General features: G+C 47.9%; 1 protein-coding gene and 1 pseudogene across 2 annotated transcripts in view; both read left to right on the top strand.

The window, feature by feature from the left end:
- The first annotated feature begins 5,902 nt into the window (after positions 1-5,902).
- Mtarc2 (mitochondrial amidoxime reducing component 2) overlaps positions 5,903-18,419 on the top strand; it is a 31,809-nt gene continuing 19,292 nt past the window's right edge. The window contains exons 1-2 of one of the 2 annotated variants that reach the window (XM_042258778.2): positions 5,903-6,096; positions 11,314-11,487. In XM_042258778.2, the coding sequence (XP_042114712.1) occupies positions 11,321-11,487 (167 nt within the window). In that variant the 5' untranslated portion in view covers positions 5,903-6,096; positions 11,314-11,320. Of the gene's footprint in view, positions 6,097-6,482; positions 6,795-11,313; positions 11,488-18,419 lie in introns of those variants that run through there. The other variant, XM_042258777.2, reaches the window with a different exon arrangement.
- On the top strand, positions 17,267-17,367 carry LOC121821487 (U6 spliceosomal RNA; annotated as a pseudogene).

Below are 18,419 nucleotides of genomic sequence, written 5' to 3'. Positions count from 1 at the left end.
TGACACCATTAAACAGAGTAGATTGGAGGCAACACAAAATCCACTATGAATGATGAGGTCCCAACAACTTTGTTCTTAAACTTTTGCTCTACTGTAATGGTAGTATAATGTGAACAATGGCTGCCTTCTTAAAAATTAGCATTGTAGGGTGTAGTTGGAGTTTCCTTTGGGCTACCAGCTCACAAATAACAACATGGAGACTTCTCACTAATTATGAAAGCTAGGCCTTATCTTAGGCTTGTTTTCAACTAGCTCTTATAAGTTAAAGTAACCCATTTATATTAACCTACACTCTGCTATGTGGTGTTACCTTTCTCCACACTCCTCATCCTGCTTCCTCCCCATCTGGTGGGCGACTCTGCCTTTCTTCTTCCCAGAGTTCTCTCTGTCCCCAGAAGTCCAACCTAACTGCTTCCTGCCTAGTTATTTGCCATGCCACTCTTTATTAAACCAATCACAGTGACACATCTTCCCACAGTGTAAAGAAATATTCTGCAACAGTAAGAGGCTGGAGAGATGGCTCATTGAGTAAGAGCACTGGCTGCTTATCCAAAGGACCCTGGGTCAGTTCCCAGCACCCACATGGCAGCTCACAACTTCCTGTAACTCCAGTTCCAGGTCCTCACACAGAGATGCCAGCAGGCAAAACATCAATGCACGTAAAATAAAAAGAAACCATTAGAAAATTATTGTATTTCCTAAAGTTTCAAATTCAAAACTAGGGCCTGTGAGGCAGACTGTACAGTCGTTGCTGTGGATTAATACCAGCACCCTGCCTGCAGCAGGGCTGGAATGCGGGAGCTTGCTGAAGCCAAGCGCTCAGTGAGTGAACACTCCCTCACGATTGCTCATTCTCTCCCCATCGTTTCGACCAAAAGGGGGGAAGAGAAAAGCAGATAGATGACTAGTGGCTCTTCAGTGTCCCATCAGCTGCCACCACAGACAAAGATGACAGGAGTGATTGTCTATTCCAAAGTCACCGTCCCTAGCACCGGGATGAGGGGATTTAGGCAGGACACATAATGGGTAATGGTGAGCTCACAAAGCAGAGAACCGGCCGTCTCTGTGGCGAAGGCCCTCCCTAGTCTGATCAAAGAGCCAAGCAACAGCCTAGATCTGAGAAATCCAGCATCTACAGCTGATGTCTTAGCAATGTGCCCCATCACTTTACAACCAGGGCAGCTGGAGCCCAGAAGATTCAGCTTATCTGTCCTGGTAGCTATTTCTTCTTGGATAACTCAACAAACGCTCATTCTCAACAGCAAGGGCTCACCATCTCCATCTTCTCTCCTAGATCAGTCTTTTCTCTTAGATTTTCAGTCTCCGGAGTGTGGTTCACCCACACCCAGCCCAGCCTGCTGTGCTGTGGAGCTGGGGGCCACCACGCCTTGCTACCGCCATCTGACTATGTTACTCAGTCCACGTCTATCCTCAGTGTTTCCCCTGGTTTGGGATGACTTCAGCTGGAGCCAGGGTCTTGGGTTTTTTTTTTTTTTTTTTTTTGTGATATATATTTTTTATTTTACAATACCATTCAGTTCTACATATCAGCCATGGGTTCCCCTATTCTCCCCCCTCCCACGCCCTCCCCTTACCCCCAGCCCACCCTCCATTCCCACCTCCTCCAGGACAAGTCCTCCCCCGAGGACTGTGATCGACTTGGTAAACTCAGTCCAGGGAGGTCCAGTCCCTTCCTCTCAGACTGAGCCAAGTGTCCCTGCATAAGTTCCTGGTTTCAAACAGCCAACTCATGGAATGAGCACAGGACTTGGTCCCACTGCCTAGATGCCTCCCAAACTGATCAAGCCAATCAACTGTCTCACCTATTCAGAGGGCCTGATCCAGCTGGGGGCCCCTCAGCCTTTGGTTCATAGTTCATGTGTTTCCATTCATTTGGCTATTTTTTTTTTCAATAATTGAGTAAAACTGAAATTTATTATATGCCACAGTCGTCCTAGGGACCTCCATGCTATATATATAGCCTCTATGGTTCTATGGGTTGTGGTCTGATTGTTCATTTTATATCTAGAATCCACCAATGAGTGAGTACATACCATAACTGTCTTTCTGGGTTTGGGTTACCTCACTCAGGATGATTTTTTCTAGTTCCATCCATTTGCCTGCAAATTTCATGCTTTCATTGTTTTTCTCTGCTGAGTAGTACTCCATTGTGTATATGTACCACATTTTTTTCATCCATTCTTCCGTTGATGGGCATCTAGGTTGTTTCCAGGTTCTGGCTATTACAAATAGTGCTGCTATGAACATAGCTGAGCATGTATCTTTATGGTATGTATCAGCATTCTTTGGGTATATGCCCAAGAGTGGGATGGCTGGGTCTTGAGGTAGTTCGATTCCTAATTTTCTGAGAAACCGCCATACTGATTTCCATAGTGGTTGTACAAGTTTACATTCCCACCAACAGTGGAGGAGTGTTCCCTTTGCTCCACATCCTCTCCAACATTGGTTGTCATTGGTGTTTTTGATCTTAGCCATTCTAACAGGTGTAAGGTGGTATCTCAGAGTCGTTTTGATTTGCATTTCTCTGATGATTAAGGATGTTGAGCATTTCTTTAAATGTCTTTCAGCCATTTGTAGTTCTTGTTTTGTGAATTCTCTGTTTAGCTCTTTAGCCCATTTTTTAATTGGACTGTTCAGAGCTTTGATGTCTAGTTTCTTGAGTTCTTTATATATTGTGGAGATCAATCCTCTGTCAGATGTGGGGTTGGTGAAGATCTTTTCCCAATCTGTTGGCTGTCTTTTTGTCTTATTGACTGTGTCTTTTGCCCTGCAAAAGCTTCTCAGTTTTGAGAGGTCCCATTTATTAATGGTTGTGCTCAGGGTCTGTGCTGTCGGTGTTTTATTTAGGAAATGGTCTCCAGTGCCAATGCGTTCAAGAGTGCTTCCTATCTTCTTTTCTATTAAGTTTAGTGTAACTGGATTTATGTTTAGGTCTTTGATCCACTTGGACTTGAGTTTTGTGCATGGTGACAGATATGGATCTATTTGTAATCTTTTACATATTGACATCCAGTTATGCCAGCACCATTTGTTGAAGATACTTTCTTTGTTCCATTGTATAGTTTTGGCTCCTTTGTCAAAAACCAGGTGTTCATATGTGCATGGATTAATGTCAGGGTCTTCAATTCGATTCCATTGGTCCGTATGTCGGTTTTTATACCAGTACCAAGCTGTTTTTATTACTATAGCTCTATAGTAGAGTTTGAGGTCCGGGATGGTGATGCCTCCAAGGGTTGCTTTATCGTATAGGATTCTTTTAGCTATCCTGGGTCTTTTGTTTTTCCATATAAAGTTGAGTATTTTTCTTTCCAAGTCTGTGAAGAATTGTGTTGGGATTTTGATGGGGAGGGTCTTGGGTCTTATTCAGTCATTCCCTCCCAGAGCAATCGGGTGACCTTTTCGATACCCCCTCTGTCCATGCTTATCAGGTGTCAACATATTAAATCAAGACAAGTGACATTTCCATCTGCCCTCACTGTCCCCCTCACCGAATTCGCTGGAACATTCTAACCAAGCTGAGCAAAGAGCGTTGTCTGACTGTGTTCAGGTCTCTCTCTTCCAGCTTCTTCAGGCCGTTACTCAGGCTGTTCGTGTACAGAATTCCTTCCTCCACCCCAGCCCCCGCTCCTCCTGGAGCTTACATCACAGTTTAAAAGCTCTGTCTTGGCTGGAGAGACGGCTCAGTGGGCAAAGCGTTTGGCATGTAAGTCTGTGCCCCTTGGTTCAGATCCCTAGAATCCACGTAAAGACAGGTGTGGTGGCATGTGGTGACTGTTGTAGTGAGATGGGAGGTGCAGATAGGAGAATCACCAGAAACTCTAGGGCCAGCTTGCCTGGCCTATGCAGGGATGAACAAGAGACCCTGCTTCAAGGTAGAAGGCAAGGATCGATAGCAGAGGTTGTCCTTGAACCTTCACATTCATGCTGTGGCACGACCCCCCCACAAAACACACCTACACACAAACACACACATACCTACTTACACACAAACACACAACACGCACACAAAACACACCTACACACACCTACACACAAACACAAAACACACCTACACACACACACAAAACACACCTACACACACACACACCACACACACACACACACACACACACACACACACACACACACACACCTCTGTCATTGGAGAATGCAGACATCTGGGATTTATTTGCTCCATGTCTTGACCAGGCTGTCTGTCTGTCACTGTCCCGTGGACTTGCAGATGGGCTGTCAGTCACACAGATGGACAGGCACTTCATCTAACTTTAAATCTAAGGAGAAGCCCAGTGAAAGGTCAATGCATGTACTGAAAGGAACAGATAAACTAGAGACACAGGGTTGGCTCAGGTAGCTCTGTGATGAAGAGCACTGGCTGTTCTTACAGAGGACCTGGGTTCAGGTTCTAGTACCCACGTGGTAGATCACAACCATCTGTAACTCCAGTTCTAAGAGACTGGTGTCCTATTTGGCCTCTTCAGGAACCAGGTATGCACAAGGTGCACATACATACATATGTACACTCATATACATAAAAATAAAAATAATAAAAATAAATTTATTTAATTTTATTTTGCCAGGCATCATGGCTTATACCTTTAATTCTGGCACTTGGGAGGCAGAGTCAGGCAGGTCTCTGTGAACTTGAGATCAGCCTGGTCTGCCTTTTGAGTTCTGGGTCAGCCAAGGCTACAGTGAGACCCATCTTAATTTGTTTGAAATAAAGAGACATTTACCCTGCCAGGAGACCCACTTCTAGTGTGGGTCCTGACTTTATAGGCATGAAGCTCTCACAGAAGCTTGTGGGCCAGGAGGGCTCTGACCCTCCTCAGGACTGGGCCACAGGATGCTGGAGAGTAGGGCAGAGAGTGAGACCAGGAAAACCTCACAAAACTAGCAAATGAAAAGAGCACATCGGCAATGTGCAGCTGGAAGCAAGAAGCAGCTGGAATGACCTTCCCCACCCCCACACGGAATCCACTAATTCCAGCCACTGTCCCATGGAGCAGTGGTGGTCAGCCTGTGGATTGTGACCCCTTCGGGGATCAAACGATCCTTTACATATCAGATATGTACTGCATATCAGTTATCTACATTATGACTTATAACAGCAAATTACAGTTATGAATTAGCAACAAAATAATTTTGTGGTTGGGGGTCACCACAGCATGAGGAACTGAAGTCAAGGATCGCAGCGTTAGGAAGGTTGAGAACCACTGGTCTAGAGTATGGAGGTGACCTATGGGTCATTATAATTCTGTAACCCACACTCCTGCCAAGAGATTTAAGGCTTATTGTCTCTGGCGACAGTCCAAGCAACAGAAGAATACTTCAAAATTCTACATCCTTAGATTTTTAATTTTTTATTTTTATTTCAAGTGTCTGGGTGTTTTGCCTGCACGTATGCCTGAGCATCACCAGTGCTCTGGGTATCTACAGCGGCCAGAAGCGGCTGTTGGATCCTCTGGAACTGGAATTTGTAGACAGTTGTGAGCCTCTGTGTAAGTGAAGAGAGCCCAACCTGGGTCCTCTGCAAGAGCAGCCAGTGCTCTTAACCGCCGAACCCTTTCTCCAGACCCTATTATTATTATTATTATTATTATTATTATTATTATTATTATTTTGCATTTATCCCCACTGTGTGCGTGCGTGCGTGCGTGTGTGTGTGTGTGTGTGTGTGTGTGTATAATACTTGGTCCCCCACCCCTCCCCACCACGGGGGTCCCAGGGACTGAACTCAAGTCATCAGTGTTGGCAGCGGCACCTTGACCTGTCGAGCTCCTTTCCACGGATCAGTTAATCATTGACGTTTCTGAGACAGGGTCTGGCTATCATAGTCCACGATGGTCTTGAACTTAGAGCTACCCCCCCCCCCCCCCGGCACGCCCCGTGCTGCAGCCTGATTTTTAAATCCTGTTTAGAAAGTTGTCTAGGAACTTTCTTAAACAGATCCTCCATTCTGGTTTCCTCAGGACGCATCTGAATTGGCCTATGTGCCTGTCACCCTGGGTCACGTTGCTAGAAGCCACTCCAGTCAACTCGTCTCTCCACCTGCAGAGGTTTAGGTCGAGCGTTCAAGTAAGTTCCGAGATCTTCTAGAGACCTGCCCAAAGTTGCTCCCACGAAATCTTCCATTCTTCCTTTCAGTACAACTTCCGGTGCAACTGAGTGCGCTCCTTTTAGAAGCAAAAGGGTAAACGACTGTAGCGGGCTGGAGGGTCACTTGGCAAGGGGGCGGGATCGCGTTAAAACGGGGTGGGGGGTGGGGTGCGGTGAAAAGGGGAAACATAGGCAAAGTAAAATAAGAGTGACCACCCCAAGGCAAGGCTGCCACCCGCGATGGCCTAGGACCTGGCTCCACCGCGGGTCGCGACTTCAGCTGCAGGGGTTTGACAGGCAGGCGGTGCGGCTGCGCCAACTCTGGCTCCTCCCACCCACCCGGAGCCTTAAGCCCCGCCTCGCCATCGCGGCCCGGGATCCCAGGCCTGCACCGGATAGCTTAGCATGGGTGCCTCCAGCTCCACGGCTCTTGCTCGCCTCGGCCTCCCCGGGCAGCCGCGGTCCACCTGGCTCGGCGTCGCCGCGCTAGGACTGGCCGCGGTGGCGCTGGGGGCCGTGGCCTGGCGTCGCGGGCGGCTCCGGCGGCCCCGGCGGCTGCGGCAGGTGGGGACGGTGTCGAAGGTCTGGATCTACCCCATCAAGTCCTGCAAGGGGGTGTCGGTGTGCGAGACCGAGTGCACCGCCATGGGGCTGCGCTGCGGCAAAGTGCGCGACAGGTACGAGACCGGCCGGGACGAGGGAGGTGGGGTCTTGCCTGTCCCGGCTTGGAAGTGTGAGCCCTCATCCGGGCGCCCCTCGGTGAGTGTAAACTTTGTGAGCCGAAGCGTGGAGAAATTCGTGAGAGGGGTTCTACGCTGCAAGCTGCGTTCTCCCCAAACCAAGAAAGCAAGGGTTTGCTGCATCTGGGAAACACGCACACACGTGGGAAAGAGCTGTCACCAACTGTTAACACGGGGCATATGTGTGAGCATGTTCAAGTTGAAATCGTAGTTTGTAAGTTCAAAAATGGCAGTGGGGGGAGGCCTTCCGGGAGGAGAATTTTAGCTTTACAATATGCGAATTTACTCTAGAGTGGAGCAGAGCGCCTTGATTTTGATCCCTCCCCTTACTGCTATCAAGACAACTGCAATTCAACTGCTGGCAGAATTCCCTGGGTTCTCGACTTTTGATCCTTTAGCTGCGAGGCCTATGCTTCTTGGTAAGGTAGTTTTGGAAAAGTGGATTAGGGCAATCCTGGACCCCTGGACTAGAGAGAAACTCTTCTGTCACATGGCCAACCCGGTTGTCTGCCCAGCTCTCCTACCTGTAGGATACTAGAAATACAAAAAGCCATTGGCTGAATGTTTTCGAGAGCGTTGGGTCCTTCCTTCCCTCTAGTTCTGGGGACCGCTCTAAGGAGTAAGGAGCGGGACTACATGATTTGCCGGGTGGGGGAGGGGGTAGTGAGGACAGGGAACTAGTCACAAACCGGGGTGTAAAATAATCATAAAGGAGGTTAGAATGAAGAAAAGCAAAGACAGTTTGCTGGCACAGAACAAATATATAGATCAGGGAACAGGCTCAGCCAGACTGGGTGAGAATTCTGCTGAAGGAGGGCCAGCCTGGGCTTGCATGACATCCAGCTGTTACTGTGACTAAAGGTGAACCCTTGGAAAGCCTAGGTCAAGAGGCACAACTGAGCACATAGATATTTCTCAAACCTTGAATGGTGGTGTTAGGGTTAGCAAAGTTGTTCCCCGAGGCAGATTCAGCGTCACATGTGTCCTGGTGGCGGTGTACCCCAGCCATCTCCTTTTCCTCACCCCACAGCGGGTTCGATTTTTATGCGATCCAAGGGAATGCCTGTACCCTTCTCTTGCAGGTGGGTGGTCCTCACCAGGCTGACACATAGAATTCGTTCTTATAATTAGGATGTCGTCTTCTATGGCAGAAGTAGTTGTACTTCCGTATCTGGGCAAAGGAGGGAGTCTGCAAATGGCCATTTCAGGAACCTGATAGCAGAGGTCATGTGCTGCCCAGTGTTCATCCCAGGACACCTGTGTGTACCGACCCTTGAAGACCGTGGTCCTAAAAGAAACACTGGCTCCTGACTCGGTGGAAAACGTCATCTGAAGTGTCTTGCGTGAGGGCTTTTCGGCTCATGGGCTTTCCATTCCTCGATCCCATCCTAGGTTTCTAATGCTGGGGAGGTTTTGTTCGTTTTAACATACTGACATACTCAGCCTGTCTAATATTGACTTCTTAGGTCCCAGGGATGGAGACATTCATATCTAGCCCACAAAACCAACCTTAGACAGGCTAACTTACAGGACAGGATTTAGCCCAATGGCAATCATAGAATCATTTCACTGACTTTTCCTCCACTCCAGACCACATCATCTTAAGAACGTATTGCTCGTGCTGAGGCATGAAAACCTGTATTCCCAGCACTTAGGAAGCAGAGGCAGGTGCATCCCTGTGAGTTCAAGGCCAACCTTGTCTACACAGGGAGTTCGGGCCAGCCACAGCTACATAGTGAGGTCCTCTGGAAGAAAAAAAAAAAGAAAGAAAGAAAGGAAGGGAGAGAGGGAGGAAAGGAAGGAGGGAAGAATTTATTGCTCAAAACAAGAGAAACATCCAGTTCTATTTATTTTATTGAACCCTCAGGAAGCAGAAAAGCAGGAAAGGGCAAAGGACATATTTTCTCTCTACGCTAGCAATATTTACAAGGAGGCCATGATAGTCTTAATGGTGAGCAGATGTCCCCTGATGATCTGAAGAAACACGGGTGGATAGTGGTCACCTGAGAGATACCCTCACGTTCTTAAATGGGAAGGAAAGCAGCTGTGTCGGCCTCCTCAGGTCAGCGTTCTGAGCTTCAGCATCTCTGGTGTTTGGACAACATCCAGTGCCCAGTCTCCAAGGTCTTTCCAGCCTCAAGCACGAGCTCTTATCCTTCACACTGTAATAAGTTCTAAACATCCTCTCCTTCACAACGGACTCTGTAAAACCCTTTTTAATTACAGCAGATGAATCACCCGGGGAGACTTCAACACGCTACAAAAGCCTCCTTCATTCTTGGGGATATGAGTTCGTCTGGACAGGAATGGGACTCTCGGGAAATGACAATATTTTATTTTGTTTCAGTATACAGACAAGTTTTCATACAGCCCAGGCTGGTCTTGCTCTATGCCGACCTGGGAATGACCTTGAACTTCTGACCCTGCTGTGTGGAGATGACTGGCATCTGCCACCACGCCTCACTTATGTGCTGGAGGATAAAATCCAGGGCGTCATGCACACTGGGCGAGCACTCTCTCTTACAGACTGAGCTGCACCCCCAACCCCTCAGTAAATGATTATTCTTTTCTATGAGGAAACTAGTGTGTGACACAGGGATGTGAGAAGTGCATGGGAGCAGGAGACCTTGAACAAAGGCATTTAACCTCCCCGAGCCTCAGTTTTGTTTGGAAAAAAAAAATGAACTTGAGTTTATTTATCAAAGGGTGATTACTATTCAGAAGCAGGCTCGCCAGCCAGAACTCTGCTTAATGACTGTGTTTTCCGTCCCGAGAGCAGCACAACCATTGGTATTTCTGGAGGGCAGGGAAAGAGCCCCTTTGTTTAATTTGTGTCTGGATTTTCCTCTGTACTGCCCGGTGCCTCCAGCTACTGAAGGTTTTTGCTAGTGTTCTCAGCCCATTTGGGCTGGACCTTGTGCCAGCTCCCTGAGCTGTGAGGTCAAGGTCCTCCCGGAAGGTGCTCACATAGGCTCTCTGCTTCGGGAGTAGCTTCCTTCCTTGACCTTGTAAATGTCCTTAAGCAGCCAGCCATGACTCAGTCACCTTCTCTGCCCAGACCCTTCCTTGCGGCCGGCTGTCTATTTCTTCTGCACGAATTTATCATCTATTGATAAAGGGGACCCCCCCCCATGTTTATTCCTGTTCTCACCTCCATCTTTCCCCTCCCATCTCCTCTTTCAGGGTGAGTCCTTCTTGCTCCTGGCCCTTCCACCCCAGCCCTGCTGGCTGGTGTTTAACTTGAATGGGATTTTTCGTTTGCCCTGGGTTCAGCTTCACCGTTACATTGGTCATTCAAGGCCCTGTTTCCGGTGGGGATTCTGAGCGCTGGGCTGTGGCACTGGCCCAGCTGCCCCTTCTTGTGCTTTACTGTAAAGTCAGGGTGCTGACTCTTGCTGCAGGTCAAGGTGGGGTAACTTGGTTATGAAACAACCTGGTCTCATCCTTTCTCTCAGCCTTGGCAGAGCACAGCAGATCATTTGTTTACGGGAATCATTTATGTGCACAAGATTAAAAAAAAAAAAGTAGCCTGAAGGCTGGCAGGGTAACGAGGTGATTGAGGTTTGTTACGTGTGGCAGCTGTCTTCGTTAATTGTTCTTATTGTTGAGACAAGAAGCAACTTGAGCAAAGAAGGGCTTGGAGCAGGATGGGGAGGCAGCTGCCTCCACAGTCAGGAGGCAGAGAAGCCAGCGTTCAGCTGGCTTTATCCTTTTACTCAGTCTGGAAGCCCAGCCCATGGTGTGATGCCATCCGTGTGTAGGGTGAGTCTTTGCACCTCAGTTAATTTAGACAATTCCTCAGGTAGGCCCAGAGGTGATTCAAGATCTGTCAAGTTAACAGTTGCTGTCAACCATTACGTTAGCCTTTTAACCTTTTGTCTGTTTTGTGCAGTCCCAAGGTTGGATTCTCTTGCGGTGGCCTTTCGCCTTTTCAGTCACAGCCATTAGCAGGGGGCCACTGAGCATCCCCTCCCCCTCTTGACATCAGTATTTAGTTCCCAAGTCGTTACACAGTGGCCTGGGCTAAAGCAGAAGGGGTATCCGCCGTGAGAGGGGCTATTTTGGGTGGATGGGAGCTGAGAAGATTCAGCCTAGAGAAGGATTGGTGGTCAGTGATGGCGTGTCTGGTTGAGTACACACCAAGTCTTGTCTGGGGCTGCTGGGGCTGGGGCATGCTGGGAGTTACTGTGTCCAGGAAGTCTAGGGACACACACTGGCATCTGCTGAGGGCTTCTTGCTGCATCTTAAGGTGGCAAAAGGCGTCGCACAAGTGCCAGAGGGAGCTCCTTTTGGGGCCAACCACTTTTGGACCAAAAGGATCTGTCAAGACCTGCACAATCTACCATCGGCTCTCACACCAGGGTGGATCGATAGTTCTGAGGTGATGGAGAGCTAAAGGAAGTTCTTGAGGGTCGGGGAAAACTTTCTGAGTGTACACCTGTCTGCCTCTCTGCAGGTTTTGGATGGTGGTTAAGGAAGATGGACACATGGTCACTGCCCGCCAGGAGCCTCGCCTTGTGCTGGTCTCCATCACCTTGGAGAACAATTATCTGACCCTCGAAGCTCCAGGCATGGACCAGATGGTTTTGCCTATCAAGCTGCCTTCTTCGAATAAGATCTACGACTGCAGGTGCTCTGCTTGGGGCCAGTGGGGAGGCGGCAACAGACCCGAGTCTTCCTTGCATTTGTTACAGTTTATGTCAGAACTGTAGATGAGGGAATTGGTGCAGGAAAATACTGAAGAGGGGTTAGTCTATAAGGTAGGGCTCAAGTGTGAGCCACTGTTAAAGGTACCCAGGGCATCTATCTATCTATCTATCTATCTATCTATCTATCTATCTATCTATCTATCTATGGTTTGGAGATGGGGGGCTGACATCCCAGGTTGACCTCCGATTTGCTGTATAACCAAGAATGACTTTGAACTTTTGGCCATTAGGCCTTTACCTCCTGAATGCTGGGATGACAGGTCTGCACCACCACCACGCTCAGTTTGTGTAGTGCTGAGGATCGAACCCTGGGCTTTGGGCGTACCAGGCATTCCCTGTACCAAGCGAGAGCCACGGCCTCCACCTCAGAATTAGTTTTAAGCAGGGATGGTGAGAGTTGCAGATGATGAAATGACTGTCATCCAGGAAAAACTATCATTACATCGATGGGTTCCTAGAATTAGGCAGAGCTAACACAGGGAAGCCGGGGGGTGGGGGGTGGTGGTGGTGCGCAGGGCTGGCCAGAGGTAAGTCAAGGAAGGGGAAACTGTAGCCCAGAGCCTTTGCTTGGTCTTCTGCAGGGAAGAGAGAAAAAGTAAGGAATTAAGCAGGGTTCAGATTGGCTGGTTAGAGTAACTTCAGGGTGGGGGGGTGGAGGTGTGGGGGGTGTCACACACATAGCAGCTGTGTGGCTTATAGTCCTGACATGCTCCTTGTAGGTAAGGACTCCATCAAGGAGGGTTTGCAAGTCATGCGTGCATGTGACAAGACTATTGTCCCTAGGAATATGTTTCTAGCTGTGGCTGTCCCTTCTCCAAGGCCTCCAAGATAGCGAGGCACATATGCAGCTCTGTGTGTGTGTGTGTGTGTGTGTGTGTCTAGGTACACATGTAATAGCGCATATGCATATGACAAGAGTCACCTCTCTTCTTCTGCCATGTGGGTTCCGGGGATCAAACCCAGGTCTTCAGGTTTGACAGCAAGTCCCTCACCCACTGAACCAGCAACCTGGCCCTTGGAGAGACACTGTTTAGAGTTCTTAGCCTGCCATCTAGACAAGAGAAGTTACTGGAGACTTTACCGGTTGGTCTCAGAGCTGGATAGATAACAAGCCCGTTGGAACTTTCCAGCCCCTGAAGTGTGCCGCTGAGACTGAGGACTTAGAGCAGGGTATGTGTGTGGGCAGGGGCGAGGCCTCAGGTCTTGGCATCGTCTCTAGATGATCCATGGCCTGCTGGGTCTTGCCCAAATTTCTTTGTGTGTGTGTGTGTGTGTGCACACACACGTGTGCTACTGAGGACTAAAGCTGGGGAGGCCTTGCTCTTTGATGTTGGGAAATCACAGAAACCTAGGTGCTTGCTGTGGGATGATGCAGTGTTGTGGATCCCTTGGTAACTGGCTGAGTGCCGGGGTTAGAACCGGGGTTTTGTGCATACTAAGTGGGTACTCTACCCTTGAGCTGTGCCCTCAGCCCTCAGCCACGCTTTTCTTTTCTCTCTTCTTTCTTTCTTTCTTTTTGAGGCAGAGTCCCACTGTGCATCTCTGGCTGGTTTACCGTAAGCTGTTGAGGGCACAGTGTTTTCTCTCAGGCTGTTTTATCCTCACTGCCATAGAGGAAGGGGGCAGCCTGTCCCTGGACAGTGGGCCTCGCAGGGCACTTTGAGACACACATGCTTTGGTCTGGACTGGGCGAGGAGGCCCAACCCCCTTCCAGAACCAGCTTCCCAGTGAGCTCTAACACCATGTGCTAAGCAATCGGGAAGCTCTTTGAACCCAGCCCGTTGGGCTTTTATTACATAGTTATGATTGATAAAAATAATTAGCCATTCATCAACTCAGTCTTCAGCCTCTGCCCCCTCAGAGGTCGGGGGTGGGGGGAGTCGGGGTGACACTAAAGTCAAGACCTCCAGTCTTGGAGTAGGCTCCCCTGGCAATCAGTTCTTGAGGGAGTTGGTTCCTCCATCACAAGGGGCCTGGGAATTGAACTCGGGTTTTCAGGCTTGGTGGCAAACATCGTTACCATCTGAGTCCTGCCAGTCCCATGCTTTTGTTTTAATGGAAAAGGAAGGAAGAAATTATCTTTGGTCTAACAAAAAAACCTTTGAGGTCTAGCTTTAAAGACTACCTAAGTTATAAAAATAAATACATAAATATTTAAATAAATATATAAATTTAAAAAGATTAAAAAAAGACTAGCTAACTAGTAACATTTGATTCTTACATGTAGTTTGACAAACATGTATACATGGGTATAATTAAATTAGGTACAGAAGTGACAGTTGTCTGTCTTATTAACCATTGTTATCAATTTTTTCCCTAAAAGTCAAAAACAAAGAAAAGAAAATAGTGACTTCAACCTTGTCAAGTCCAACTGAAGTTTGATTTCTCCGTAACTGAGGAGAGAAACCAAACCAAAAGTGGGCGTGATGGGGTGATGTCTTAGTTGTTTTTCTGTGGTGATGCAGAGGCATCATGACTGAAGCGACTTGGGAAAGAAAGTGTTTGAATGGGGTACAGCTTCATGGAGTAAGTCCACCATGGTGGGGAGCATGGCCGCAGGCAGGCGTGGTGCTGGAGCAGGAGCTGAGAGTCTGCATCCTTCTCAGCAGGTAGGAGGCAGAGAGAGAGGTGGGGGAGGGGAGGGATGAGCTAAATGAGACCGGTGCCGGCTTTTGACACCTCAGAGCCTACACCCCCAGTGACACATCTCTTCCAACAAGACCACACTTCCTAATTCTTCCCAAACTGTCCCACCACTGGGGATCATGTAACCAAACATATGAGCCTGTGGATGCTATTCTCATTCCAACCACCAAGGAAGGCAAGAGGCATGCTTTTCATTCCTTACCACAGAGTGTGTTGCTTCTGGGTCCCCAATGAGCAAACCTCTTCTAGCACACACCAGCTGGCGTCCACCAGTCCGGTCCTGACTCCATCTGCATCAGCTCTCATAGACTGAATGAAGACTTGGTCCCATAGGACGATCCCTGGCTTCAGCCTGGAGCCAGCGTCAGCTCTCATAGACTGAAGACTTGGTCCCATAGGACGATCCCTGGCTTCAAACGCCAGTGAGGGTGGCAACCTGACTCTGACTTACCACCTCCTCCTTGGGTTCTGTCAATTTGCTAGAGTGCCTCTTAGAAATTGGGCATCATGTTTGCCGGGTGCTTAAAAAGGATGTTCTAAAGGCTAAGGATGGGATGAATGGGACATGTAGGGAACTGAACTGTAAATGGACGGTTCCTGTTTTGACCACCAGGTCCCAAATATCCACTCAGAGGCTGAATATGAATTACAAATGCTCAGCCAATAGCTCAGGCTTATTACTAACCAGCTCTTATATTTTAAGTTAACCCATATTTCTATTTGTGCTTTGCCATGTGGTGGTACCTTTATTAACATGGCATGTTCATCTCCTGCTCCCTCTGCTCCTGACTGGTGACTCCTCTGACTCTGGCGACTCCCCTGACTCTATCTTTCCCATCATTCTCTGTTGGGCTTTCCCACCTAATTCCTGCCCAGCTACCAGCCTGTCAGCTTTTTGTGAAACAACGAGAGTAATAGTGTAGAAAAGGATTATTCCACAGCACTGAACTCTTGTGTGCTTGCTGGGTATGCCTCCCTTGACACACCTCTAGGTGTTCAGCAGTTAGGAAACTCTCTGAACCTAGTCCTTTGAGCTTTTATGGAAACTATTACAGAGTGTGCTTGATAAAATATCAGCCACTGATCGACTCAACCTTCAGCCTCTGCCCCTTCCTTGGAGATTGGGGGCTGTGGTACCAAAGTCCCACACTCTGACCTTGAGGTTGGCTCCCCTGGCCTCAGGCAGCTTAGGAGACCCCAGCCATCAGTCATCCTTGTAACACACAATTGTCCTTCAGCTTCTTACCGTTGGCCATGTTTTCCCAACACAGTGTGGCTTCCACTGTGTGAGTCTGTGGCAACCTGTTTGTTATATTGTTTTGTTCATCCTCATAAACATTGTTTGTTTTTTTCTATAATATGAACAATATTCTCTGAGTAGTCTTTAAGGTTAGTGTTCATTAGTTTTGATGATGTGTATGTGTGTATCTGTGTGTGAGTATGGTGCAGACGCCCTCAGAGAACATAGGCGTCAGATCACCTGGAGCTGGAGCTGCAGGCCATGGTGACAGTCCTCCAGAAGAGCCCAAGCCCTCTTAACCACTGAGTCATCTCCAGCCCCCTTACGAACATTCTTATGTGTGTCTTCTGAGAGCACATGTGTAAAGCGTGGAGGTCGAGAGGATTCTCTATGTAGCCCGGGCTGACCCAAACTCTTAAACCTCCTGCCTCTGCCTCCCCGGTGCTTAGGTTATAGATCTATACAAAACAGGAGGCACCAGAAATGCCAGATTCTTTTCTAAAATGAATGTGCTGATTTGTACCCCCTCAGAGTGGGGTCCACTGGGTAAGCTTGGGGTTCTTACCACGTAGATTTTTTTCTAATTATCCATCCATCCATCCCTCTATCCCTCTATCCATTTATCTATCTAATCTATCTATTTGCAGCGGGCACAGGCCTGGGAGAGGAATGCCTGTTACCAGCTGGAAGGACACAGTTTGATTGGCATCTTCTTGCCCTGTTGGGTGCTTTCTACCTTTCCAAGGGCCAGTGCCAATCTCCTGTATGTGGTGGATGGTGAGTGGTAGAAGTGTGTGCAGTTTCATGTGGGTGCTGTTCTGGAGGAGCCACAGGGCACCCTGGTGCTGCCCAACAGTGGCTAGGATCCGTTTTGAGTAGTCGAGTGGCTGATTGCAGTTTCAGGAGGATGGCCGAAGGGCAGTCGAGGACCAAGAAGGATCCACAGATCCAAACAGTGCTCCAAGAAGGGTTTCAGATAGGAGGAGGGGGCCCTAGAAGCCTTAACAGAGGGGTGTCAAGATTTGACACCAGAGGGCTTGTGGAGGATTTTGAGCCTTCAAGAGCTCAGACGTTCAACTATTAATGAGTATTCGGGGTATTTCTATTGAACTCCTTTGCACACATGACCTCAGGCATCCTCACACTGGCACAGGCTGTGTGTGTGTGTGTGTGTGTGTGTGTGTGTGTGTGTGTGTGTGTGTGTACGCACTTCTTATGGTGTTGGGGGAGGAGCAGGGGAAACTTTCAAGAAATCAGTTTCCAGATCCTTAAATCCATAGTTTGCACAGAGCATCTTCCACCCCCGGATCTTAGTTAGGATTTCTATTGCTGTGAAGAGACATCATGTCCACAGCAACTCTTATAAGGAAAACATTTAAACATTTAAAACATTGGGGTGGCTCACTTACAGTTTCAGAGGTTCAGTCCATTATCATCATGGCGGGGAGCATGTCAGCATGCAGGCAGACACGGTGCTGGCTACATCTTGACCAGAAGGCAACAGGGAGTGTCTGGCTGTCACACTGAGTGAAGCTTGTGCGTAACAGACCTCAAAGCCCACCCCCACAGCGACACACTTCTCCAACAAGGCCACACTTACTTCAACAAGACCACACCTCTTAATAGTGCCACTTCCTTTGGGGGCCATTTTCTTTCAAACTCTCCCTCTGCCCATTGTAGTGCTGGGAATGGAACTCAGGGCCTTGTATGCCTGCATTACAGAAGAGGGTGTCAGATCCCATAATAGATGGTTGTGAGTCATCATGTGGGTGCTGGGAATTGAACTTTTTTTTTTTTAATAGAACTTGGTTGTGTGTCCTTTGGCAGCAATATACTGAAACTGGAATGATACAGAGTCGATTAGCCGGTCCTGTGCAAGGATGACACACAAATTTGCTAAATGTTCCATATTTTTCTTAAAACAAATATAAAATAAACAAATAGGTGGTGCATGCCTTTAATCTCAGCACTCAGGAGGGAAAGGCAGGTGGATCTCTGTGAGTTCGAGACCACGTTGGTCTGCATAGCACATTCCTGGCCAGACAAGGCTGCATAGTGAGACCTATCTCAATCCCTTTCTTCAAGATATCAATGAATTGGGTTTTGCTATCAGTGAATATCAATGAATAGGGTTCAGGCTATCATTGGACTCCATGCCTTTGGAATCTGGAATCTGGATCCTCCTGCCTCAGCCTTTGGAATTCTGGAATTAGAGGTGTATACCATCATTCCCAGCCCCTCATTCTCAGGGCTGTTAAAGAAAGAAAGGAAGGAACCATGCCTGGTGATTCACTAGGGAGCTGGAAGCAGGAGGATTGTGAATTTTAAGTCAAGTTGGGCAACATTGTGAAATCCTCACCACTTGGCTACACTATAAGACTTTGCTTAAGTGGGTGGTGGGGGGGGGGAGGAATAAATTGATACTAAACCTTGTCTAAAATTCAGTCAGATTCATGGCTATTCTTAGGGCTCATTAATAAATTAATTTCAGCTGAAATCTGCTCTTTATATTTGGAGACCTTCAAAATTCACAACATACCCATTTTATTATGATCAATTACTTTACAAATCAAAATTGTAAAGATAATTTAATCTCTCCCGAAATCTTTCACATATGGATCCTTAAGAATCAAAATTTTATTGGTTCAAAGGAATTTTGGGGGGGGGGCGGGGTTTCAAGACAGGGTTTCTCTGTGTAGCTTTGGGCCTGTCCTGGAACTCACTTGGTAGCCCAGACTGGCCTCGAACTCACAGAGATCCGCCTGGCTCTGCCTCCCGAGTGCTGGGATTAAAGGCGTGTGCCACCACTGCCCGGCTCAAAGGAAATATTTTAAGAGATCAGTAGTCATATATCAGTATGAAATTATGTGAGAAAAGTTGAATGTACATATGTGTTCCAGAATAAAGAGATGAGCTATCTAAAACTTTGGATCACTTATCAGGCAGGTTGAAACAGCACTAGGAGAG

The sequence above is a fragment of the Peromyscus maniculatus genome, chromosome 11 (genome assembly GCF_049852395.1).
Source record: "Peromyscus maniculatus bairdii isolate BWxNUB_F1_BW_parent chromosome 11, HU_Pman_BW_mat_3.1, whole genome shotgun sequence".
Taxonomy (NCBI): Eukaryota; Metazoa; Chordata; class Mammalia; order Rodentia; family Cricetidae; genus Peromyscus; species Peromyscus maniculatus.
The sequence above is the reverse complement of the archived record's forward strand: the minus strand, read 5'-3'. Positions and strand labels throughout refer to the sequence as shown.